Source organism: Anguilla anguilla, chromosome 10 (genome assembly GCF_013347855.1).
Source record: "Anguilla anguilla isolate fAngAng1 chromosome 10, fAngAng1.pri, whole genome shotgun sequence".
Classification (NCBI taxonomy): domain Eukaryota; kingdom Metazoa; phylum Chordata; class Actinopteri; order Anguilliformes; family Anguillidae; genus Anguilla; species Anguilla anguilla.
In genome coordinates, this window is record NC_049210.1 from 47754932 (window position 1) to 47781643 (window position 26712).

Here is a 26712-nt window from a genome sequence, read left to right on the forward strand (position 1 = left end):
AAAATGTAGAAATAGGCTGGGGATCACTTCAGATAGGCTACATTTGATGTGAAATAGAAAGTAAAGTAAAACAAAAATGTGTTAAGCTGAAAACAATTAAAACACAACTTTTAAGATAGTCACAACTATCTTGGCATCTACTCCAGGCAACACCTAATGAGTATATATAACTGCCTTTAGAATAAACATCATACTTGCATACATGTACTGTGTTTGAGCTCTGGATTGCCTGTCAGAGACTGCAGGACATTTCTCGCACAGTGAGTGAAACCACTTATTTTATGTTTAAGATTTTCTTAGATTTTCTTAGATTTTCTAAGAACATATAGGGCATTTGGGTACAATAGCACTTTCACCTCTATTCTCCTCATAGTGAATGACTCACAGTCTCAGGCGGGGGAGTGAAAGTTCCTCTCATTGATTATAGATGCCTTAGATCCAGTTGCCTTGGCCAGAGGTCAAGGTATCCATTATCCTCTGCATTCAGTGTTGTACAAACAAAGTTTGAATAATTTTGTTATTTTTTATTGGACTAATTGGATACATGTTTGCCTTTCAGATATCCTCCTCCAAACTCTGAAAGGAGAACCCTGAGCCATTGACTGACAGAAGCAGTGTGACGCGTGACGCTTTCCCTTGCACTGTTGTCAGACCTCTGGGTAAAAGGCACAATGGAAATGGAAGCTCCTTTTCCCAACACCCAAATGGAAAACCAGCATATCTGCTGTCCCGCAAATGAGCAGAATGGCTTCGCAAACCGCCGTGACTCTACGGAGGGTGAAGCCATGAGGGAAATGGTCCCCCTAGATCTGGCACTGGAAGAAGACAGCTGCCATTCAGCATTTGGAATAAACTCAAGCGGACCTTCTTCCTCTGGTCTAACGACAATTGATACCAGTGATAGTCAGTCTGCTTTGGTTCCTGATATACAAACTGCGCATATCAAAAAAGATGAGGTAGAAGGGAAGAAAAGTGCTTGTACTGATGAAGATTCTTACTACAGAAATCCTAATGGTCATGTAAAAATGGTAGGTCAGGATTGCAAGTCGCCGACAACCATCAAGAAAGAGGCCCGCTTCGAGCTCCGGGCCTTCCAGGAAGAGAAGCCCTCAAAGCTTTTTGACTGCAGTTCAGAGAAGGAGCCTATCCGTGTGACGAAGGTCAGAGACAGTGAGGAGATGGAAGAACTGGAGAGGGAAAGGCAAGAGCTTATCCATAGTCAAGCCGTTAAGAAAAACCCAGGGATAGCCACAAAATGGTGGAACCCACCTCAGATAAAAACAATAGAAGAAGAGCTGGATCCAGACCAGCTGGAATCACACAGAAAGTATCAGGAGAGAAAGAAGAAGCTTGAATCTTCAAATATGCAGCAGACAGATGCTTCCTTCATACCGGAGGAAGCCATCAGGAAGGAAGACCTTTTAATAGAGGAAAGAAACTTTTCCACAACCCAGAACCAGCTTCAGCTGGAAGAGAACACTGTTGAAATTAGAGGACTCCAGACAGTAGTAACGCCTGAGCTTTGTTCAGGAAACCTATTTTCTGGAGGAGCAGAGGCAACACATGCAGAAAAATCTTCTTCCTCATTAGAAAACACCACTGCTGACCATGTCCACAGCGCTCAGGAAAAGGCTACTGAGGCAAAAACCCAGAGAGCTGATGAGCATCCAACAGACACTACCACTGAGCAAGCAAGGACTGAGAATGAGCTGAAAGAGAGAAAGGACAGGCGGGAAAATTATGGAGACTTCACTTGTGCCCAAGCAGGGGTGACTGTCCTGGAGGATCCAGAACTGTCCTCAGCGAATAGTTCCTGTCACAATGAGGAGATTGACTCTGGACTTGATGACCTCTCTGTCCAGTCTCAGGACACAGCCCCACAGGAGCTCCTGTCCAACGACTTCAGCATAGACAACGTGAGCGACAGCGGGGCCTCCAACGAGGCCACCGGCACCTTCCTGGAGAATTCTCTGGGGGATTTCTCTCTTCCTGCCACCCCACAGGCCACCTCGCCAGTGGATGGTGAGATGGGCAGGAGAACTGCAGCACGAAGTGAGATCAGCACGTCCCCATCCTCCCCCAGGACCTTCATGACAGAGGAGCCCGTAGAGTATCACACTACAGTCCCAGTCCAGAAGGCCACTCAGCAAGCCCGCCAGACCACCAGCTGGGAATTAACAGAGTCCCAAAAGGAGTCCCTGCCCAACCCTGGGAGATATGAGGAGGTGCGCAATGAAACACATTTGGGAGAATCCTCAGGGAGCAGCGATGGGAAAAGCTGCATTCAGCAGGACTCCCAAATATATGACCACAAATCTAAATATGATCCTCCACAGGCGTCGTCTCCAGTGCAAGAAAAGCAAGACGTAGCTCAAGAGATCCCTATGAAGACCCCTCCAGTCTGCAATGACACCTTCCGGCCTCTGACCGTTGGGGGTAGCCAGTCCCCACAGGCCAGTGAGAAGCAGCAGTTCAGCTATTTCAGTAAGTACTCCGAGGCCGCGGAGCTGAGGAGCACAGCCTCCTTGACACGACACCGGGAGCCCGAGGTCAGCTCAGTACCCTTCAGACTGCGCTCCCACAAGCAGAGGACCCTGTCGAGGATCGAGGAGGAGATCCGAGCAGCGCAGGAGCGCGAGCAGGAGCTGAAGAGGCAGCGGCAGACACGGGGACCGAGTACGGCTCCCGGCCACAAGGACAGGACCTCCAACGTTCCCACAAGACTGGTGGTGACAGCAAAGACAGCACCGGGTGAGCCCTTGGGCATTATTCTGTGCAATATGTTAGATTCCTCCTGACTTCCTGTATGGCTGAATAGCTCATTCTGAGGTCCCAGCTCCATATGCCATATATAGCACACATCTTACAATCAAGTGCTCCACAAAGGTGTCTTTTGCACTCCCAGCAGTCACTTTCATAACATGTTAATAACTGGCATGTTGACACTAAGTCCAGTCTGAAAGGAGCCTTTATGAAAAATGAAAACTCAAGTAATGCAAATGTAGAGGAAATTAAGGCCAAAACCCGAGACTGGCTTGGGACTAAATGGTCAAAATATTAAAGAAACAACAGAGCCTGACATTAGCCATTTCTGATCATTTCCATTACTCGCATCGAGAATATTTTTACTGAATATTTTCCGCCAGTTTTGATATCAGAAATGACAGCACCAGGGGAGTTTATTTTCATTATTTTCAAGGCTAATATTGATATAAAATAAATACCACATTGTCTCAACCCGTTAAATGATAAAGCATTCATTTTAATGCATCGTGCCAACAAATGAATAAAGTAACATAACCGGAGAACACACTCCAGTGATTAGACCTTAATATAGATTCTTCTTCATTTCCTCTGTTACGAACAGGGAAAATACACTGTGTTGCTTTCACACCCCCGGGCCAGGACTGCCCAAACTCACCCACCCTCTCTGACGTGAGCAGCGAGGGCTCAGAGGGGGGCCAGCGTCCCAAAAACTTCATGCAGACCCTAATGGAGGACTACGAGATCCACAAAGTAAAACGCAAAGACAAGATGGAGGACAACAGAGTGAGTTCTTACCCATTGCTCTCCTGCCATTTTGATTCATCACTCAAGTATAGTGCAGTGTGTGTAAAGCAATCAGTCCAAGAAGTCTACAAAGGCCTCTGGTCTGGTCTGAATGTCAAATAAGATGCCAAATCAGCTTTTCTCCAATGGCCACGATCTGCCATTAAACTCTATCTTTAGGGATAATATTGATAATAGGTCAAATTTTTTCATGTGAATGTGACTGAATTTGGATGCCATGCATCACATTCCTATAGACGATTTAAATATAGTGTAGCAATTATAATATTTTAATGCTCAGTATACAATGTGAAAAAAAGGCCAGTTAGCTCTTCTTACATACTGTATTTCCAGATATAGCTTTATGTTCCAGATATAGCTTTATTTCGGCTGATAGAGATGAAAGGGTTTGGTTGAGTATCTCCTGTCTTGTGGTTTTTGCCAGGTCCTGGAGGCGACACGCATCACCCGCCATAAAAGCAACATGGCGGTCCAGTGGGAGGCAGGGGCGTACACTAACCAGGAGGAGGAGGAAGAGTAGCACATTCTTCAACACCGTCCAAGGAAAATGCTTGAGCCAAAAGTGTGAACCCCAAAGAGTCCCTTCTGAGTGCAGTTTATTTGACTCCAAGCGATTGGCTCTTTGAAGTAACCTGGTTCTGTGAGCCCAAACTGAGGACTTGGACCTTCTCCAAACATAATGTTTCTGAGACAATGAGGGAAATCAATAGGAATTCCATACAAACACTAAGCAACGGGGAGGGTCGGCTTGACTCCCATCGTTCTATTTCCTATTTCACTTCAATATTTGGGTGTTTTTAGCACACAGGATTAAAGGAAATTTTGCAAGTGTGAGGAGGATGAAAAATGATAGGAATGTTGTTCTGAAGTTGTGTAAAACTGAGATGCTAACTGTAACGTAGCTCTGAATTTGATGAGTGTCCAGCTCAAGAGAGACTTATTTTAACACTGATGTATGCAATAGTTACTTTTATTCATGTTACAATCAATTTCTATGCTGTGTCAGTAAAAACTGGCATTATCATTCAACAAATCAAACAGCAAAACCTAACATTAAAATGCATGTTCAAATATAAATATAAGGCATGTTCAAATATAAAATCTAAACCATAAGGAATATTTACTTGAATATGCATAAAATTACACTGCATTAATTTGTAAATATTTCTATTACTACTTGTTTCCAGTTTGTTTATATTTATATCTGTAATATACAAATGTATTCTGCAATAATACATTAAGCTGCATATATCCAAGTGGCACTAATCATTTGAGCTATATAAAAGATATTAGTATTATTATACAATATAGTGTATTTATCCACATTTATTTTTTCATATGATTGTGGAACAATTAATACAACACACCTTGAAGGGAACTATAAAATATTTTTTTATTCATGCTCCTTAAAATAAAAAAAATTCCCCCTAGAGAGAGCTATACCTGGGTTGGAAAATTACATTCATAGTAAACTCATTAATAAACATGTGTTGTCTGCAATTTTTGGTGTTTTTGATAAGAAAAGTCCTGCTGAATTACATTGTGCTTTTCTTTCATCATCAGTGATTCATAGTAACGTCAAAGAAAACACATTTTATGGAAGACAATCAACTATTTGATAATATTTCTAAAAACTTCCTCTGAGACAAAAATGTTCAGAGGAGACTTCAACTGTTTTGCAAGAAGGCCGACCTTATTAACTTCAAAGGCACCCAACAGCGATTGATAATTCTCAGGTTGTGGATATCATTATATAATAAACAAATGAAAAATGAATTCTAACCATTAAAGTGACAAACACTTTAAAGGGATTGTTTTGAAAGGCTAATTGAATCTCTTTTGATGTGTCCTGAGGGCATTTTCAAATACTGAGTGTTCACAGATACTTAAGGATCAAGGGAATGCTTCAACAAAGAGGTGAAACTGGGCATTTTATTTGCATTTCCAGTTTTGTTTATCAGTGTTGCTGAAGCTTTAACTTTAGCTTGCCGCGCCCTCTAGTGGTGTGATGAAGGGCGGCCTTTTTTTTTCTTCCTTGGACAGCATATTAGCCAAACCAGCTGGCTCCTTAATGTCCCTCTTAGCAGGACTAAACCTTTTTATTCTTCTTTTTTGCTGAAGGCTCTGCTTTAAGTTAAGGGGTGTGACCATTAACTAATACAGTAATTACACTCCATTATAGCCATTTAGAGAGGGACTTTTACATTATTATTTTTTTTTGCATTTTTAGATAGTATCCACTTATACAGCTATATATGTAGTCAAACAATTTTAGTTTAAGCACCCACTCCGCTTTATTGCTGTAGCATTACCCTAAAAAAAATATTGACTTGATTTTAAAGCTTTGAAATTATGTTACATATACATTAAACATAAAGTAAATGTACCAGATCATTTCAGTTGGCTGATTAATTAAAGCAAAAATATTTTTCATGGTACTAGTATTGCGTAGCAATAGCAAATGACTACATACAACTCGGTATGTTGTTTTCTTCTGAATAAGCCCAGTTCATTGCAATATCTCTGTATGCTTATGACAACATAGTAACAGTTCGGAAGAACTGCATTTTTCTCTTCAAAATAACATGCACTCTTCCAGCAAAAAAAAATTTAAAAAATGTTATTAAGCCCAATGCAAGAGTCCTTCCCACACAGTAAACTGTCACGTGGTGCGACCTCCGTGGACTGTATTCAAAGCAATATGAAAAGAATTTCTGAGTTCAATAATATTATCCACGAAGTGACCACGTGATTGGGGGGGGGGGGGGGGGGGGGGGGGTTCACGTTATACAATTAACAGGCAGACTAAACATGCATAGATACAGCCATTTCTGAGTTTAAAATTATGGTAAACTGTTATTGGTTTGTCAAACTCAAATAGTCTTTAAAAATACATTAATTATATTGCCAACTTAATTCCATGAAATCGACGTTGTTTCCGGTCTCCCTATAAATAAGAATGCTAGCTACAATGTAACGCCATAAAAACGTCATGTATCCAAAAAGTATTTCCTTGGGTAGGCTATTTATGTATTTGTTGATTTACTTATCCATTCAATAACTCTTGAAATGACTTCAGAAAAAAAGATATTTATCAGTGTATATTTAACAGTATATAGTCGCTGTAAGGAGCGTTAAGATATGCTGCCTAATAGCAGAAAAGGTAACCATTTTGTGCGGCTAAGTGTGTGCAGTCTACAGTACATGTCTGTTTCTGTGTTCACGTCAGGACCAGGAAGCATTTCTTTGTGCCTATGAGAGCGAAAGTGTGGTGTGTGCGCGAGGGCGCAGAGTTCCAACACCTCATTCTACACAGCCCCGGTTATAGCTTCATTCTCCGTCGGCTCCTGCGTGTAATGGATGGGTAGGTGTCTTTTAAAACGTATTTTAGGCTGTCTGTTGCCTGCTTACAGTTTGAGTTAGGCAGGTTATTTTTTTCATGCGTGTGGCATTTACGCGTAGCTTCTACACTGAATGAACATGTTTTGAAATTCCATTTCCAGTGAGTTTGTAGCCAGTGTAATGTTGTAAAATGAACACTGTAAAGCTATCGCAGAGAAAGAGGAAGTAGCTACAAAACACGGGAGAAAACTCATAACTCACCCCATAATGCTAGGCTATATTTATGCCGTCGCGATGACTTCCTATGAGCCTGTATTATTATTCGTGTATATGACTCAACACGCATTGAAGCAGCGCTATAGGCCATGCATCTGCGTTACTTCGCCAATCGGTGGTCTGTAACTATGTGGGTCTGGCTGTTTACTAAAAGTTAAGAAAGTAAGCGATCACATCTCCTTGAATGTGGTTATTTGTCAAGTCAGTAAAACAGAAAAAAATTAACAGCGCCGAACATTTGTAAATTCACTATGTGATTAACTCGAACATATTTACGGAGAAATTGGTGAGATGTCATAATTATTTTTTATTGGTTCCTGCTTAATTTTAAAACGTACGCACAACTAAGACGCAGTCGAACCAAATCCTTTAAATTCATTAAAGAAAGAGTTGGATCATTGGTTATAATATCCCAAAGCAGAACAAGGAAATAGTCGCCTGCTGTTGGTGGTGGGATTTGGCTGGCTACAGGAGGAAGGCGTGCGCTTGTGGGCGGGGATCGTCTTTTTCGTGTTTCCTTTAGCATTGTCGTTATAATTTTTAGATTTTGTCAGATGAAAAAGTGAAAATTACTTTGTTACTCACGCTACAATGTCTATTCGACCTAGTTTTCAATTCGATCGTAAAATGGGCGTATAACATTACATCGCGGCTAAGGAGAGAAAGCAGGAAAACAGTAGTACATTTGCATTTAGCGCTTTAGTGTCCAACGCACAATACTTCGGACAGTACTTACATTCGGCAAATTAACGATAACAGACAGATATTAAATTAACGATAACGCGCAGATATTCGGAACTAAAGTTTCCGGGTGCCCAAGACGTGGCGTTTTTTTATTTCGATGTCATGGCAGTGTCTTTGTTCAACTTCCGTTATCACAGGTCTCATGACGTTTTGAAAGCTGGTAACGAGGAAATAAAAACTTTCTACGTATATATACATTTCATCCAAAGAAGTAAAATATTACTCAACGCAGCGAACTTTTAATCTTTGAAAATTCGTCCATTCACCGGTATTGCAGTGGAAGAGTTACTATTATCTTGCCATTAAAGAATGGGGCTGGGGGCGGTATATTGGGTCAGAGTTCAGGGTCATCCTCACGCTCATCCAGCTCAAGTGTGCGCTGGGAGCACAAGATGAGAAACATGTTTCTTTGTGGGTCTAATGACTTGGCTGCGAAGCTGTCTTTTGTGCACACCGTTGTCCTTCACTCCTTTTATCATCAGTGCCCCATATTTTCTAGGGAGTCATGCTGATTTACAGTACGTGTCAGGTGGGGGGAGGAGAACTAAGATTTTTTTTTTTTTTTTTTGCAGTCACAGCTGCAGCAGATTGTCAAATGATCATACACTAGGTCTACATTACAGATATTCCAATTTATATATATGGTCATGACGTTTTATGCGTGCTTGTTTTCAGGGGCGAGTCGGGCAAACTTTCCGTCTTTTCAGAAGCCAGAGGAGACTTAACAATTTAGAGTGGTGACGTGCGATACCCCATGTCTACTTCGATTAGTGTCAAGGATCGCCATTCCTGATGACAAGTACTTGAAGTTTTCTACCTCTCGTTCATGCTACAGCACATGGGTGCCTGTGCATATTTGGCTGAAGGGAAAGAGCAGGCTGATGTACAGTAAGACTGTAACTGGAAGAGTGCAGGGCCCAAAGCAGCAGAGAACGGTGGCCGTGTAGTTTAATGGTCACGGAAGTAAGGCTGCAGGTTCAGTCCTTAAGTGGAGCAATCCTGCTGCATCTGTGGGCAAGCTACTGAAGTTGAATTGCTTTAGCATGTATATAGCTGTATGAATGGATACTATGCAGTATTGTGCAAGTCACTCTGGATAAGTTCCAGCTAAGTGCTTGTACACTTGTAAATATGATACAGAGAATTTGATATATGAGAACTAGTTGAATTGGATATGGGTATTAGTTAACTATGCTGTAATGTTGAGATAGCAGGGGAACATAAGTTAACTTAAATATACAAATTATGTAATGACATCATGTTGTACTACTGTTTTAAATAAGTATCTTGCTAAAATTGTCCAGTGTTGTTCTTAATACAGCTTGCTGGCTACGCAACCATGTATCTCACTTGTATATTGACAGTTTCCTTTCGTGGAGAGTTGAGCTGGCCTTTAAAAAAAAATTAAAATACTCTGTTATCAGTGTGGATGATCAAACCATTCTATTAACACCAACACACTTACTATGAATGTTCATGAGTATGGACTAGGGGCACCAGTTTATCTAGAGTCGGGGTCTCAATCTCCAGTCCTAGAGGCTGCAGTCTCTCTATCAGCAACCAGTTTAGGCCTTGGAAACCCGGTGTGCAGACTGTAGCCAATCAGTGACTTAAATTAAACACTTAATTAAAGGAACACATAAAAATAACAGCAGAGACAGCAACCCTCCAAGATTTGAGTTTGTCAATATTTGATTATTGACATACGTACCATTTGGAAAACCATGAGGCAGAAGGTGCAATAGATGTTACAGTTCATGACCCAAACTTGACATGCTAAAGGTGAAATTATTGGTTGGCTTTGGTGAGCAGTGTGGTGCAGCGCACGGTTGAGCGAAATGAGTCCCCCCTGCCCGGCACCTTCTGACCTTTGACCTCTTCTCTAACAGTTACCCTGTCTGAAAGGGCAAAAACATCACTATGAAAGGTGGCGGGCTTTCAGTTCTCCTTCAAAAAATAAAATGTTCGCCTGTTTTACAGACAGCTGTCCAGTGGAACAGTATCACCTGAAAAAAGTACTCTCTGAAAATCTGAAAAGTAAATATTTATTCTTGGGTTTATTCTTTGCTTTGACTGATTACAGTGTGAAGTATTTGCCTTTTATATGTATTCTCCTGGTGTATTCCTTGATTAATCAGTGCCCCTGCTGATAACATTTACCCATATGGTAGTTTGCATAGCAGCTTTTGAATAAACAATGGCATGTGCACACATGCAACAGTGAAAGAAGCATTCAGAGAGCTTTCACACCGCAGGTGCACGCTGACTTCGGGCTGTCAGCAGAGACAGGTCAGAGCTCTCCTGCAGCACTGTGTGGCCTGTCCTGAAAAACAGTCACTGAGGGCAAGCTGCAGCTGAGCGTGCATGAGGCCTGGGTTACCCAGCACATGGGCACGTGTGTTACCCAGCAGATGGGGCCTGTGTTACCCAGCACATGGGGCATATGTTACCCAGCACATGGGCACGTGTGTTACCCAGCAGATGGGGCCTGGGATACCCAGCACATGGGTGTGTGTTTTCGGTTGAAAGTCGAATCGCTAGGCGACATTAGCATCCATATACAGTTGTGCATTACTTTGACTGTCTCAGCTGCCAGTTCATGCTCTTTTCACTCGATTTCAGATTTCTCAAGCAGGATTACTGCAGTGATGTGCACTTACCCGCCGGCTGTGATTGACACGCTGCCGTATCTGGCTGGCAAAGTGCATCCGGGGAGCTAATCATGTTCTGAGAAGCAGCCTTTAAACATATTTAGACATGTCATTTCATGAAATAAGGTTTAAAGGACTGGTTAGTAGGCAGAAGTTCTGGCACAGCAGGCTATGGCTATATTCACACAGTATTATTCAGCCATAATTCTTGACAGAAGCATGTTTTCATGTCTGAATTAATATTGGGCGAATTATTGTTCAGATTTCTTTGGTGTGTATAACAAAGGAACACAACAATGTGATCCAAATGTTTGCCACAATGTTATATTTCAACATGGCTGTAAAATTTAATGAATAAAATATAGGCCTACATATACACTTTTCAGAGATTTCCACATTAACTGGAGATTACTTTTTTATTTTTTATTTGACAAACCGTTAAAGACTAGGACTCTCTTCACAGTCTTGGAATTGCAGGAGTAATTTTTATTTTTTTATAATTTTGTTCAAAGCTACTTCTCTAGAGTTTTTCTTGTTGCTACAGTAGGCTATGGTCTGTTCAGGGCCAGGTTTTTGTCCAAAGCTGAAGGCTTGTGTTTCTCATTATCAGTCATTTGGAAATGCTAAATGAATATTCACACTTAACTCTCCTGTTCTGTTCATTTTTTAGGTACAGCAAAAATGTTCCCGGGTCAATCCCCATACAGGGGGGGTTTGCAAATACATGAAATGAACCATTTTCATTTAAAATGTTGATTACACTAATTAAGGCCAGTAGAAGAAGTTTCATACTGAAAAAATAATTTTAAGTATTTTTCCTAGATTTTCAAACTTTAAAAAGGGTCAATTTGACCCGCAACATAACAGGAGGGTTAAATTGGTTTTAACTGTCACGTCTACCCTGGGCACTGATATAACAAGACCCAGCAATTTTAATAAATATAAGAGTTGATTTGAAAGGGTTTGTTGTCAAAGGGGCATTAAACATAAATATCTCTGTAATAAACCAACTCAGGTTGGCGTGCAGAAGAACAAAAGAAGAATGAGTAAGTAACTTTACCAGAACGCTGCTGAAGGGAGACGCCACAGCTTCTTCAGACACGACGTGGTCCCCACCGTCGTAGCCGCGACAGGATAGCTCGCCGTTTGGTCACGAAATCTTTCGCTAGCTAGCTTAGCTGCATCCAGCTTGTTCAGTTTGATTGTCTAAAAGGTTAAAAAAAAACGTCTTCGCGTGTCGTCTGTGTCCGGGTTTGCGCAATATAGTTGTTTCAGTTGAATGATAGTCAGTGAAGAGAGACACGCGACAGCTGAGCTGTGAGCGCTAAACGCCAAACTTAAGTCATTTAGACAGATCCAGGAGGCGGCCGTCTTCAAATAGCAACCACCCTTCGCGCCAAAACCTCCAGTATAATTGGCACACCACTTCCTGGTCATGGGGTCAAACCATTCCTTCTCTGGGTGATCCTCATCATAGACATATATATGTCTATGATCCTCGTTACCTATTATATTGTATTATAGATATTATATTATAATATATACTCTAAACGTGCTCTCCATAGGTTTCTATTGGCGTCGCTGTCTCTACATATTAGGAAGTTGTAATTTCGACATGTCATGCATTCAAGTGCTCTTTGTCAGAAATAAACAATAAATAAAATAAAAATGGATGCACAATGGAAGCAAGTTTTTGTGACTAGTCACCTATTTTATTTATGAAAGCAAGCAGCACAGCACGCATTTTTTCAATCTACACCTCACGCATTTGGGCTTGCTGAAACGTGAGCCATGCATATTTAAACATTAACCTATTCTCACATATACACTGCTTTGTTGACATGGCTAGTTGATAGCAGACACTGGCTTCATAGTAAAAGTTAGCTTGCAAGAACAGGTGCATTAATAAAAGCGTGAGGTAACTAAAAATAAATAAAAAATACTAACAGACTAACGATCGTCCAACGCATGAAGGCAGTATAAATCATTCAGTATTGCACATCAAGCAGGCCGAAGTCATTTATGAACCCACTACTGTAACTCTAAACGTAGGATTTAACTAAACAATTAACAGAAAATAACGTAGCCTAAATAATGGGCTTATCTGGGACCTATGAGACCAAGTGGCAGTCTTAAAGGGATCATACTGCGAAAAACATTAATTTCCTTGCAAGTTCATTTGCAGTTTGGAACAAATCAAAGTCAAATCAAAATTTTAGAACAAATCAAAGGTAAATTATAGGTTCGCTATAAGTTCGTAGCAGTATGTAGTATTTATGCAGCTGTTATACAAAGCCGGTGGGAAATGGTAGACCTATTTGTAAATATCTGAAAGATTCAGTGATGTGCCGCCCGGGTCCACAGACCTGTGTACACATATCGACTGACCAGGTGCCCAATTGTCTGCCTTCTCACAGAAGAAATTTGATTCACTAGGTCTGTTCTAAAAACACAGAGATATAAATGCAGCACTTCTTCTACCAGTGGAGCTGGAATGAAAACAGACTTGACCTCCATGATAAGGGTTTCCTGTCTTTGGCAGGGGATTCATGTCATGCAGGAGAAAATAACAAAATGGACAGCCATCGATGGTTCATTGTTTGCTGACTGTTTCGAGCACTACTTCAGTGAATTCTCTGTCTGTGGCACATAATAATAAACAGACAACACCTTTGTTTTACCCAAACCATGCTGGTCATTTAAATTCTGTATGGTTCATGCCTTTGTGCCATTTGTTATACATCCTGTCTCATCCATTTTGGTTGTAACCAGACACTATTACTTACCAAAGGGTTTACCTGCCCAATATCAGGACTTCATTCATTTACAGTCTTTCAAGTTCGACGGCTTGTACTCTGATGTTAAGTGGCTTTAATACATGATATCCTTCATGAGAATTTTCTTCAAACTTAAAACATCCAGTATGCTGCAAAACAGCCATTATGTCTTCAGATTACAAGGCTTTGTCTGAACAGGAACAGGAACCTTATGAATCATGGGTATTGTAGTTTCCTTAGAACATCATTAAGCTCTGGAATAGAATACAAGAATAAAAAAACTTCCTTAGCCAGATTAAAAGTTTGATGTTGGGGATTGATTGAATGAACTCTTTCCCTCGTGTTTTTATTGGAATTTTTATCGGGACAGATTCCCCCCACCCCCCACCCCCTCAGACTCAGCTCAGTCTAGGTGGGTGTGTCTCTCATCCCCCCCTCACCCCCCCCCCCCCATCTCCACGCTCTTCCCCGTCTGTTGCGCGGGCAGTCACTCTCCTCTTTTCCTCTCTCTCTTTCGTATCTTTCCTGGACGGAATATTCTTCTTTTTCTCTCTGTTTTTTCTCTCTCTCCTTCGACCTGTCCTCTCATAACCCTTCATCTGCAACAGAGGACTAGTTTGCTGCCCGGGTGTCTCAGGTACAGTGGTAGTTTTCCCAGCCATTATACTGTGTTTCTGTGTGTATGACTGTTGTTTTTAATATACTTCAGCTTGCATTGTCGTTCTAAATTAACTTCATAAAACATGAATTGCTGTACGGAGAACAGTTATAACTCAGTAAAGCAAGCCTACAATTATGTGATAAATGTCCTATTTATCTAAAATGTCTTTTCTTTCCTTTGGTGTTTTATGCCGTTTTTAGCTAGACGGCAGGAGGTGTGGAGCCCTGTTCTTGCATTCTTCTGAATCATAGTCTTTACATGTCATTTTAACTGCTTGTTTAACTCCGCCTTCTTCCCGGTTTGTCTCCCATGTGGTCCTTCCAGTGACTCTCTCAAAAGCTATTCCCCTTAAGCCATTTTCTCACGGTTGGCAGTCAGGACTGAGATAACACAAGATAATGCTGCAGTCTTTGTGCACAAAAGAAACGCAGATAACGAATAGTTACAGTTGAATGCTATAAAATTGTACTATTTTGATATTTTGTCATGAGGCACAGAATTGATTTGTGTTTACCTTGTGTTGTCATGCACAACCTTAGAATAATATTTTAATTTACTGTCCTTCAGTTGATCGAGTCCATTGAGTTGATTTAGTTCACGTTCTCTTAATCTGACATATTTATGAAGGTGATTAATGTGTGTTGCCCCAGTGAGCTCTTAATAGCCGTATTTGTATGTAATTGGGACATAATTGTTACATATTGAGACAGACTGTTGAAGTAGAGTAAACACAATGATTCGCTTTTAGGAGCTTCACATATGTGAGGGGACCACCTCATATTTCATATCCCATTTCATGATTGAGCATATATCATTGTCAAATTAGTACATTGTTGTTGGTATATACTGGTATAAATACAGCGACAAGATTACACTATTGCACTTTAACATTAGGCTGAACTCCATGTGGATCTGTTGTAAGTCTTACTGAATATAATGCAATTTCCCACAATATTATCAGTAGCATTGCGACCCATTCCCTAATGACTGTACAGTAAAGTTATGCTAGTTCTTTACTGATATCTTTGTTGAAATACTACTACTCAGGTTTTATGGAGCTACTATTCAGAACAATGCAACAGAAAAGACTCTGATAACAGACAGTGGCTGTATTCAGAACCCAGAGAGAAATGCGGGAGAAATAAATCTGATTCAATCCTCAAATTATGCCTCAAGGCCGGCGCTCTCATAAATTGTTGTGAAGGTACTTTCCTGAAACAAATGCTGGATTTTGGTGAGTAGTGAAATGCCTGGAGCTTGATTTAATATTTTCTGCAGAAAAGCGACTGCAGCTTTATGAAAAAACTGCTCCAGGATTGTCAGGCCTGGAGATTTGAGTTGGTAATAAGTTATTTTTGTTGCAACAGCATATCAGTGTATACATCTTGGCGCAGAATGCTTGTACGTAGATAACACATAAGATGGTTTTTACATGCACACTTCATGCACTGTTTATATATTTAAGATGAGCATTATTTATGTGCATTAAATAAGTACTATGTGGTGTGTGATAGGCACTGCAGCCTGTAAAGAATTTGGCTGTGTATCCCAGTCAGATAGCAGATAGATACCAACAGCAGGTAGTACTTTTTCCACTTATTAACTCTTGACATTATTAACCAGAAGGTTGCTGTTTCGAGTCCCTGTGAGTGCAGTACAGTTGTAGTTTAAGCAGTATGTTTCAGTAAATATCTACATCTGAATGGATGTACAGTGCAGAATGTGAACGTTTCCCAGGATGGCATTTTCTAAGGTAATACTAATCTGTAGTTTAGTTGGATCGATTTGAACCATTTAGTCACACACACACACACAGAGTGTAGTTATATAAATGCAGAATGTAATTGCTTGGACTATATAATGAGATTGTGAATGGGTATTTATTCGAAATAGTATTTACAGATTTTATTGTTATTTTGCCTCTCACTCTCTCTCTCTCTCTCTCTGTTTGTCTGTCTCTCTCTCTCCCTCTCCCCATTATACCGCAGTTTCTGTTTTTTTTAAATAAACACTAATGCAGATTACTGTATCATAACCTGCTAGAACAGCTGGAATTAATCTTGTATGTCTTGGTTTTGGCCCGGTCCGTACGTAGCCTGACCCATATTGATCCAGTCTTTAACATGGCTGACGTCTGCACAAAGGCTGGAAATCAGTGAAGTCCAGATTAAATTACAGACGGAGTGTTTCTCCACAAGATCAATACCCGTTTGCGTCTGACGCCTCAGTGATGTAAAGTGTACGTTTTCTCTTCACGCCGACGGCCTTGTTCTCCCGTTTGTCTTGTTTTACCCCCTTAAGCAGGAGGATGTGTTGGAAAAGTGGGATGCATGTCCATAGATACATATGACAGGGAACACAAGTAAAATTTCAGGCCCTGTAGACAAAACATTTGTTATGAATTTTTAAATTTTATATTGAGTAGATCTGCATATTTTCTCCATTGCATATTTTACAGATGTTCATTAAGAGAGCTGAGCTTTTGGTCAGAAACCTTCTTTTTCCTTCTTTTTTAATTTATCATTTTGCCTTCAGCACATTTTCAGAGTGTACGGTAGTACCCTTCATCTATATTGAGTAGATCTGTCATTTTGATTATGCATGGAATATGATTTCTAGGGTGTAGTGCTGATCTCATACAATAGAGGTATATTGATTGCCAGATAGCAGTCAGAACATATTAGCCCTATTCTTTGAACAGGTATTAGAATCTTATGTGCCAGTATGTTCTCTGCACTCAGAACATGTATGGCTACTGGCAGATATACCCAGATATACTGTGGCTTAGATTAGCTCAAGTTATTCTCTCAGTTTAGATCCTTCAGTTTGTATTTGCTTTTAGTGTCGATTTCTCTACAGCAGAAAAGCTTAAACAATGGCTTTTTATTGAAATCCAATTAAATCAGTTTTGTCTGTGCTTTTATGTGGCTATATGTAACTCGTTCAATTATGTCTCCCTGAATTTCAACTTGATTATAGCTGTTCAACACCCTGGGAAACCCTGGTGTGATAGAAATTTTAAAAATAAAATTGATGGATTATACTACAGACTAAATGGCTAGCTGCATCTGGGCTGCTTTATTGAATCCAGGGGTTCTGATTTGTGTGCTGCCGGACTGCAGTCTAAGGGAAGAGGGGGATATGTCATGTCTGTAGCCGGCTCATGTTTACTGGTGAGCCCAGCACAGTGTGCCCTCTGTGCTTGTTTAAAACTGCTTTTGATTATGGAACATGTAGGGAGGTCATCGTATTTTAGCATGGCTGCCTCTAATATGGAATTTCATATTCACATTTCTCTCTTTGGTTTTGCAAACATTTATTGGGCTTTCTCTCTTTTTTCTTTAGGTAAAGGAAGTGTCACTTTAATAAATGTATATTAGTACGTATGCCAAACATTTATTATGGAATTGACTGGCACATATCTTTCGGTCTTGCCTCACTATGTGACTCTGTAGCCTCATTCAGGGTGTGAATAGTAATTCACTGAACCCTAATTTGGCTCTGCTATATTCTCACAGTGGGGGCTCAATTCTGTACATTTTCCTGGTCCTAAAGAGGATAAGTTCACCTGACCACTCCCTCACCTTCCTCGCTCTGCTTTTTTATGAATGTGTATGCTGTCCCTGTGCTGTGAGAAGCTCTCATTCTACACTACCTCCACTCCAGGCTACACGGAGGGACCAGTAAAGCTCTGTTCACTGTAATCCACTAGTGCCTGGTGTACTTTGTTGCTATGGAGATTTTCTTCCTTTCTTTTTTTATTTTCCAAAGGTATTGCAGTGGATAGCAAATTATTAAACATCACTTTTGTGGTGTTTCATAATGAGGCATATCGCATTAAAATTAAAAGGAAGTTTTCCATACCCTGTAGTGAATTTCTGTTCTCTGCCTAGTTGCTGAAATTTGAGTGCTGATGCATTGGGAGTTCATGGCATTGTTGTTCATTATAACTATTTTATATCGGTATGTTGCCTCTCTTTTTTTATACTCAATTTACCTGATGGAGGAAGCTTAGGTTGTCAGCACAGGACCGGTTTCCTTGGCTAATTTACAGAGGTTAACCTCAGTTATTCTGCGGTAGCAGCAGGAAATGACCCTTCCCCTGGATCCTCTGTTTAGAAGTCGGAGTGCTTTCTGTCTCCTTGTAGAAATGACTGTGCGTACGAAACTAATCTGTTAGCCAGTCTTTGTGGCCTTTATCAGTAACCAAAGCAATGGCCCGTCTCAGTTTTATGGGGTTTTTTTCTCTCCTTATCTTTTGTAATGTCTAGAATGTTCTTTTTGGGGACCTGGTAGCCTTGATTATTGTGTAGCTGATTGACAGTCCTGTGGTTGCAAGCTTAGCAGTGATGCAGCACTCACTGCTCACTCAACACCGTCCCAATCCAAGTGATTTTACACTGCATAGTGACGTCAGGCACTGACTGGTCATCTGGCTGATTTCTGCAGTGAAGTTGGTGGTAGAAGGAAGAGGAGGAGTTTGACACTGACAGCACATCCTGCAATGCAGCAGCTTGGCACAACAGTCCTGGTGACAGCTCAGAGCCTTCTTCCCTTTAGATCAGTGTGCCATCCTGCTCATGCCAGCTGAATGCCACATAACGTGGTGCACAGGGAATTATGGGAGTTGAGTCCAGAGCTCAAAGATCTGAAGTGTTTTTTTTATTTTTTTATTTTTTATGAGGTTTGGGCTTCTCCTCCAATCAACCGCAGTGTGTAATGGTTGCTGTTGCGTGTCCTTTTGAAGGCTGCTCCAGTTTACCATGTTTCTGAATTTGGCTTTATGAATATAAACAGATGGCATCTCCTTCAGCATGGGAATTCACAAATTATTTAATTTATTCATTTATTTATTTATTTATTTATTTCTGAATGACTGAAGTGTACGCTCGAATATTAAAATGTAAAATATTATTGCAGTGCTTGTTTAGTGTACACACAGCAGGCCTTTAATATTCCCATAAGCTTTATTTAAATGCAATTAAACAATTTTTTTTTTTTGGAATTTAAATACAGGGGAAACCATTGGGAAATTCTATTCAGTTTGTGACACCGTTGCCACATCATTCTATATGAGCGCAGAAAAATACGAAGATCAAAGATAAACCCTACATTTTTAATTTAATGTAATCTAAATTGCTGATTTTGGAGGGTAAGACAACATACTTATAAACAAGCATTTCAAATCAAGTATATACAATAAAATGACTTTTAATTATTATTATATTTTCCATGGAAGCATTCTGTGTAACAGAGCCACTTTCTAATTGATGAAAAACACTTTGCTATAAGGGTCTGGTGAACCACGGCATGTCATCCAGTCATTCTGTAGCACCAGTGCTCATTTTATGGTAATAGGATAGCCCTGGGGGGGGGAGGTGGGGGGGGGGCAGGGAAGTGCTGTTTGGTAAATGACAGCATAGCCCTTTCTCTGTAGACTGGAAAGGCTTTGCCACCCACTCCTACCTCGGATTTGATCACAGTCTACCTGCGCAAATCCATTTCACTCTCGCAAGATGAAATCTAGAGAGGCATTAGGGATGGGCCTGGCTGTAAAGGGTAATTTGATAGCTGAGCTTTTGCATATTACAGCCACAGGGACTGGAGCATCATCTGAAGGGGAAGATCCTCCATGTGCAGAGGGGGAGGGGAGAGGATGAACGGCGAAAGCGAACGGGAACGGCCTCAGGGCCAGTGCCGAGCGAATCGCTCCCTAAAGGTGGCGAGGCCGAGCTGTTTTGCTTTATCAGCAGATATCTTAAACTCTGTGGAAATCCTGACTGTTTTTTACTCATTCGTTTGGTGGAATTTCATAAGCCGTGAGGATTATGTGTGTGAAATCGAAGGTAACATTATGCAGATACCCTGTGGACCAACACTTTTAACTGGCTATATTACACTACTGTGTTCCCTTAAGCGCATCGGTACATAGTTTTGCTAAGAGCTCTGATGGATTTCTGCTTAGTGAAACACTTATATAAACATGGGCAACACAATCTATAATCGGTTTATCACGTGCAAATAAATCATTACTGTACCAGTAGTTTCACTCAGTTTTCACTTGGATAAACACGGCCAGTCTTTTATTGATTGAGTGGCAACTGGCCGGCAAGTAACTAACCCTAACCCTAACTCGAGCTTTCTGCCTGGTTATTTCTGTGCTATTGTATTTCCTGTTTCATTAAAGTGTAATTCCCAGTCAGTTCGCAAAATTTATACTAGTTTGCCATGTTCAGTTAAGCTAACTGCTGAGCTACCTGAACGACTGAGCAAAGAGAATGAGGAAGTTAATTTATAAAGTATTTCCTCCTGTGCAAAACTCTTGGTGGAGAAATGAAATCCAAAAAGTCGTCTCTCCTGTTTCTGCGTGCTATTTCTTCAGCCCAGGAGCCTGACAGGGCAGGGAACCAGGAAATCCTCTCGTTTCAGAGTACGGGTTGTACCAATAATATCTGTTCTGGAGGGGTGCAATATATCCACCCTCCAGAATCCCCTTAGTTGCCATTTTACATTAAAGAATCTGTGACACATTCATGGAACCTCCCGGACATTGTCAAGATCTGCAACATGTCACTGTACGCAATGGAAAACTGGGCTTAAAAGGGTTTAAATTATTTAAAGTGACTTGCGTGTCTATGACCAATGGGCTATATTTTTCTGTATTCTTGTGTTTCAGAAAGGACATGAGCAGCTTTCATCTTCTGGTTCCCGTTTTGGCCGCACTACCATGAGCAGTTGTATTTCGTCTGCATACACAGGTACTGTCACTCCTGGGCCCTGCCAGTGTTATCTCTCAGCAGTGAGGATTTCGAATTTGCCTGTCTGATTACAAAGTCATCACTATGGAAACTTCCACAGAAGTACACCAGCGTGACGATGTCACTACCACGATATAGTAGCGATGACAGGAGAATTATTCACGTGCTCTGCCGTTCGTATCTGATTAAAAGAGTGCTGTGTTATGCATGAACAGAAATGTATATAACGTTGTTTATGGAGGTTTACAGATTACTGTGAAGTTTAGTGTTTATCATCCTCCCTGAAATTATGCATTTTTAAACTATTTTATTGTAAAAGGCCTTCTTCCTCTTGATTTGATTTCAGTCTCATTTCGGTTTTTTCAGTGATTGTATTTTGCATCAGAGGGATGCTGTCATTGATTTTTTTTTTTCCAGTCAACTCATTTGTGGTGTTTTATTTTATCATCAAAAAGCATCATCAACAGGGATTCCATTTTGTATACCTACCCTCATGAAAGGACAGCAGAACATTAAAAATACTATCAAAATTGTCACTGATATGATTTGGCTTACTACCTGACCTCAACAGGTGATAATATGATTTGTTAGTAGTTACCCAGTGAGACAACTGTTGTCTTATATTAGGTATGTTGCTGAGGAGACTTATTTCTCAACTTTAAAGATGATCTTTATTCTAGTTTTAGAGCGAACTCTCTCCAATTTTCATTTTTTGCCATTACATAGCTCTCTGGAGCAGGTCGTTTGTCCACCATTGGTGAAACTTTCTTTATCAATGTGTCTGGCTATGCATACTGTTTTGTGAACGCGCGAGGTCAGTGTCATTGCTGATAGGTTCACGATGTGGAATGACCTCTCACAGCAGCCCTATGATAGCTGCCAATTAAACATGACCATCCCCGGATATCTTTCTAAAAAAGCTACCTACTGCAACTTTGGATTATATTCTGCACTTTTTCCTATATAACCCAGCATCCTGTTGACCTGTTGCTACAGCACAGTACCTAGATCCTAATGAATTTCTTGTCAACTATGCCTTCCAAGTCTTCCTCAAATTGATCCTGTTTCAGTGTTCAGTCCCGCATGCAAAGCTTTGTGCCGTCTGCAAATGTAACTATTTTGCTATTTAATGCTTATGTAAATGAGGGAAAACAGAGGTCCTGACATCAGTTCTTGTGAGACTCCATATCCCATAATACTTTGCTCAGATAAGATTTATTTTTGTATTCTACCTTACAATCAATGCAGACACACTATGACATGCATCCTGCGATTCCTGCTCATTTCACGTTGACCAGGAATGTCTCATGGGATACTCAGTAAAGTCCAAAGGTAGTTTCATAAGCTTGGTTTGAGTCAAAACACTTGGTAGCTTGTTGAAAGGTTTATTGGCATGACTTCATGCAAAAGCCATGTTGGCTGTCCCTTAAGATGCTGTTTTTCCAAGGAATAATAACGATAACAGTAAATAACAAATTCTGGGGCCTAAATGTGGCATTATCATACTCCTATCTAGTGTTTGAGTTGCACTGCCACTTGTATAATGTTAAGGAAATATATTTGCCTATATTTACAAACCAGCAAACTATGCTGCTGAACAAAACAAAGTATTCTTTGAAAAGGCCTATGGACTTTTATCAGTTGTGGTGCTCAATGAAAACAAGCAATGTAAGTAAAGCATCGTATATATGTGAACAAAATAATCAGAGAGGGAGTCTTGCAGTATCATATTTAAGTGAATCTGTCTGAGATGTATTGATCAAAGCAACCTGAGATATGAGTTAATTTCCCTTTTTCCAGTAACGTGATTATTTCAGACTGCCCCTTGCTTTCAAATTCCCTTAAATAACACAATTAATCTGTCTTTTATGTTCAAAGTGTGCCAGTTCTGAATAATATAGTACTCATGTGGGTATGCAAGCATTACATGGGATTGTGTTTGAAAGCATGAATACATTCCCTAGATGTATCTCATGCAATGACTGAGTCTGCATTTTATAAGATAGCAGTGCTTGTTGAACCCTGCTTGTGAGACCCTGGAAAGGTCATTTTCACTCCGTTATAAAGGCTTTTTTCCCCTTTTTATGTCTCGGGATACCTCATAACTCTGAAAAAGGTCTCCTTAATCCCATTCGAAACGCGAGATTTGTAGCTGGGAAACAAGATGACAGATGCAAGGAAGAAGCCATGCGCATGTCGCTATGGAAACACGGGGTCGCTGAGAGAGCAGGCCAGTCATTGTCTGTTTGTTCTCGGTCAGCTGATGTAAGCAGGCCCGGAGTGGCCTATTTTTAGCGCTTCATTTTGCTCCGCGTTCGCCCAATAAAAACACGTCAGTCAGCGCACGCACCGCCATCTCGGAAACTGGTGCTTTCCCTCTCACTTTCTTTTTCCAGTTTGTCAAAACACATCGCTTAATTTTGCCAACAGAAGTAAATGTCGGATTAAAGTGTTTGTTTTAAGGATATAATATTTCATCATACATACTTTCCACATGGACCTTGGAAAGGCCAAGCTTATTTTAGTAAATTACAACCCTGTAATATTTACAAAGCATTTAGTGGCAATTTTATGGTTTAGATTGAAGGTGATTGTAATGGTCAGAAAGAGGCTGCCATAACTCAACAGGGGAGGACAGTACTGAGACACACACTAAAATATCCGGTGTTAATTCAACTCTTAGTGTTAATTGCACTCTTAACCGATAATATTTGGTTCCAATGCTGTAAGTTAAGTGAAAATGTCAGCTTTGCGGGATTCTCAGTGTGAGTTAAAATGACAAAATGCCTTTTTTTTGCGACATTTTTTTTCAGCCAGTGTTGGATGTTGAGAAAAGACAGAGATCAGGAACCAGGAACTGTTTTTTCTAAAAGCACGCCCTGCTTTTATTAAATTTTATTCTGTAAAACTAATCTACGGTGTCTGGTTATGTGTCCCAGACTCATGCTCTCTGCTTAATAATAAAATAAGTTGAATCGTTACACAAATAAAATTAGTGACGTTTCTGCCTTGTGTGTTTTCTGACATCAGTGCTCATCTATTTCTTCCATGAATGTGGAAACTTGGTTGCAGTTTGAATTTAAGATATTATTTACATAAAGGAGGCGGTTATCGGTCAACATGGCCTGTCAAATAGGGGTTAGATATGGGCAGAGAATGTCCACATCTCCGGTTGTTGTGTCTTTACTGCAGTCTGACTCTTTGCCTGTGTCAGCAGGATCTTGTGTTTTGGTTCTTCCTGCGTCTTATCTTGGTTCAGGCAGAATTCATTCTGAAGTGAATGTGCAGAGCAGTTTGATTAGCCTCAGCAAAAAACTCTAGTGCCCTCAGGATAGCACTGAAGCACTACAGTGCAGGCATATCCTTTGAAACAGCACAAATAATCTCACATCTTTCAAATATGATTTGCAACATAATTGTGAACATCTAATTGACTGTTGGATTCATGGGGGTGTTGGAGCCTATCCCAGAGTGTGTTGGGCCACAGGCAGGAACGCACCCTGGACAGGTCACCAGTCCATCACAGGTCACACACACCGTTCATTCACACACTCGTGCCTACGGCAGTTTTGCCTGGTGCCCGCAGTCTGTTTGCTAAATCGGCGCATGACCTGCCTGCCTTCCGATTCCCACGCAACCCGCAGCAGCAGCGTGAAAACGAGCAGCTGGTGATGTCACATGCTTCGGCGCAGAGCGTGTGCTTCTCTACGCTCTCCCACATCGGCTGCAGAGATCGCTAAATTAGTGCTTCTGCATACAGCCGGGCATTCCAGAACATGTGTTCTTAGTTCCAACTGACTAAAATGTTTTCGTTTTTTGTGGGCTCTCTGGCATAAAGCTTTCACACCTGTCAAAGGAAACAGACCTCTACCTCTGAAAAATAATCTGGAAATACATGATGGAGGATACATTTAAAGAATATACACAATACAACAATTACACAACTTGAAACAACAAAACTAAGTAGGCATTAGGCTGTTGCTGCCGTGTTCCTTGTGTCATACCTTCAAGGGATATCCAGGAGACTGGGCACGCTGTGCATGCTGGGAAACGTAACTTTCCTATTGCTCCTGGAATGCTCTGGAAACCAAAGATGGCTGGGTTAGTGATGCTCAGAACACCCCTGTGAAGCTGAAACTAAGAGCTTGCAGACACTCTCTAGGACATTTTAATTACACATTCATTCCCACAGTGTACCTCAGGGATGCCTTTAAATACTGGGCTGGTGCATTTGCATTCGGAGATATCACTTTAAAGAGCAGGAGAGGGTTTTTGTCTTATATAATGTCTTCTTTTTGAGACGCTGTATATGTTATAGCTCATATTTGAATGGAACAATGCTGAAATGGCAGCTTGTCAGAACAGAACACTGTAGAAGCTTGTTCACTTTTCCCTTTGGAGGTAACGAGTAATTTTTGCGCTAAAAGTGTAATCTTCTAGTCAAGTGCTTTTCACACATGCTTGCATTAATGTTTCCTCTTCTAGTGTGTTCTCCACATGGTGCCTAACATCAGATTTCACATTGAAATTCTTTTGTCTACAGGCGTTTTTGTGGAAAATTGAAAAACTGTCCACTTCCCAAATTCTGTTCTTTAGGAATAGTGCAATGGCATGTTCCTTATTTTGATTGTACCTGTATATGCATTTCTTTCCTCTTACTGTATAGTGCGACATTTCCCATTTAATACCTGTTTTTTCCATGGTAATGTGGTACTTTCTAAGAAATTTTAGTTTCTTATCCATTTGGTTGACCGTTGAGTTTGCAGTTAGTTTTTTGAGCTTCTGCTTTACCTATGAAAGAGACTCATGTGGACACACTTTTATGTAAAATTGTTGTTGTTTTTGGTTCAGTGTGTCCAGCTTTGCAGCTCAGTGAAACCCATTTGATGTCAGTTTAGCACAGTTCTGCTGTTCCGCCTCACTCAGGCTTCTATAGAAATGGCCTCAGAAGACGCTGCCATAGCGATGCTGAACTACTACACCGCGACCACGCCCCAGCTCCGCAACCCGCCCGTCTTCGTCCAGTACTCAAACCACCGCGAGCTCAAGACCGACGGCCTGCCAGGCCAGGGAGTGAGTGTGCTTTGCTGCTTTACACTGCATCGCACCGCGCTGCGTTAGCGTTTAGCGCTTAGCGTGTAGCGGACACGCCAGGGAGTGAGTGTGCTGTGCTGCTTTACACTGCATCGCACCGTGCTGCGTTAGCGTTTAGCGTTTAGCATGTAGCGGACACGCCAGGGAGTGAGTGTGCTATGCTGCTTTACACTGCATCGCGCCTGGCTGCGCTAGCGTTTAGCGTGGCAAATAGCCCTGGATGGGGCTGCCCGCTAAATGCGTAATGACTGTAATAACATCTCTTCCAGAGAGCAAGTGCAGCACTGCAGACAGCGAATGCAGTGCATTCTGGGAGTATGAGTCTGTCTAGGTCGGCATCGGCCAGCAATGGCACGATGATGGGAGGCCAGAGCCCGGTGCTGCGTATCATTGTGGAGAACCTGTTCTACCCTGTCTCTCTGGAAGTGCTGCACCAGGTCAGTCTGTCCACACCTCTCATTTCCTGTTCACTTATAAAGGGCAGTCTAAATAGCACTATTTTTTAGAGTCAAGGTTACAGCATGACAGGACATTGGAATTGACCATGGGCTGCCCTATCTGGGCAATCACACACCATAAATAGATTTACTTATTTATTTATTTATTTTTAAGCACCAGACAGCCTGTCCGTGGTAACAGGGGAACGATTGATGTGGATGGTTTGGCTCCCGGTGGCTACTCCATTTTAGATGTACGAGGGGAGGTAATGTTCAGCCCAGTTTGTGAAAGTTAGAATTTAGTCTTTCAATCTTACCATCATCTTAAACCATGTAATATTTTTAGTCAAGCGTGTTGTCTGCTCTGGGTGTCTGCTTCTAATGGCTGCTTCTAAGCCAAGC

At 41.0% G+C, this 26712-nt stretch overlaps 2 protein-coding genes across 8 annotated transcripts in view; both read left to right on the plus strand.

The window, feature by feature from the left end:
- si:ch211-12e13.12 (A-kinase anchor protein 2) overlaps nucleotides 1–5348 on the plus strand; it is a 30940-nt gene extending 25592 nt beyond the window's left edge. The window contains exons 5-7 of the mRNA XM_035435630.1: nucleotides 631–2751; nucleotides 3368–3549; nucleotides 3995–5348. Of these exons, the coding sequence (XP_035291521.1) occupies nucleotides 631–2751; nucleotides 3368–3549; nucleotides 3995–4090 (2399 nt within the window). The 3' untranslated portion in view covers nucleotides 4091–5348. The remainder of the gene's footprint in view (nucleotides 1–630; nucleotides 2752–3367; nucleotides 3550–3994) is intronic.
- A 1222-nt stretch (nucleotides 5349–6570) lies between these two features.
- LOC118206259 (polypyrimidine tract-binding protein 3-like) overlaps nucleotides 6571–26712 on the plus strand; it is a 28935-nt gene continuing 8793 nt past the window's right edge. The window contains exons 1-5 of one of the 7 annotated variants that reach the window (XM_035378678.1): nucleotides 6571–6587; nucleotides 6800–6934; nucleotides 20698–20779; nucleotides 25706–25852; nucleotides 26143–26310. In XM_035378678.1, coding sequence (XP_035234569.1) covers nucleotides 25718–25852; nucleotides 26143–26310 — 303 coding nt within the window. In that variant the 5' untranslated portion in view covers nucleotides 6571–6587; nucleotides 6800–6934; nucleotides 20698–20779; nucleotides 25706–25717. The other 6 variants (XM_035378677.1, XM_035378680.1, XM_035378683.1 and 3 more) reach the window with 6 other exon arrangements.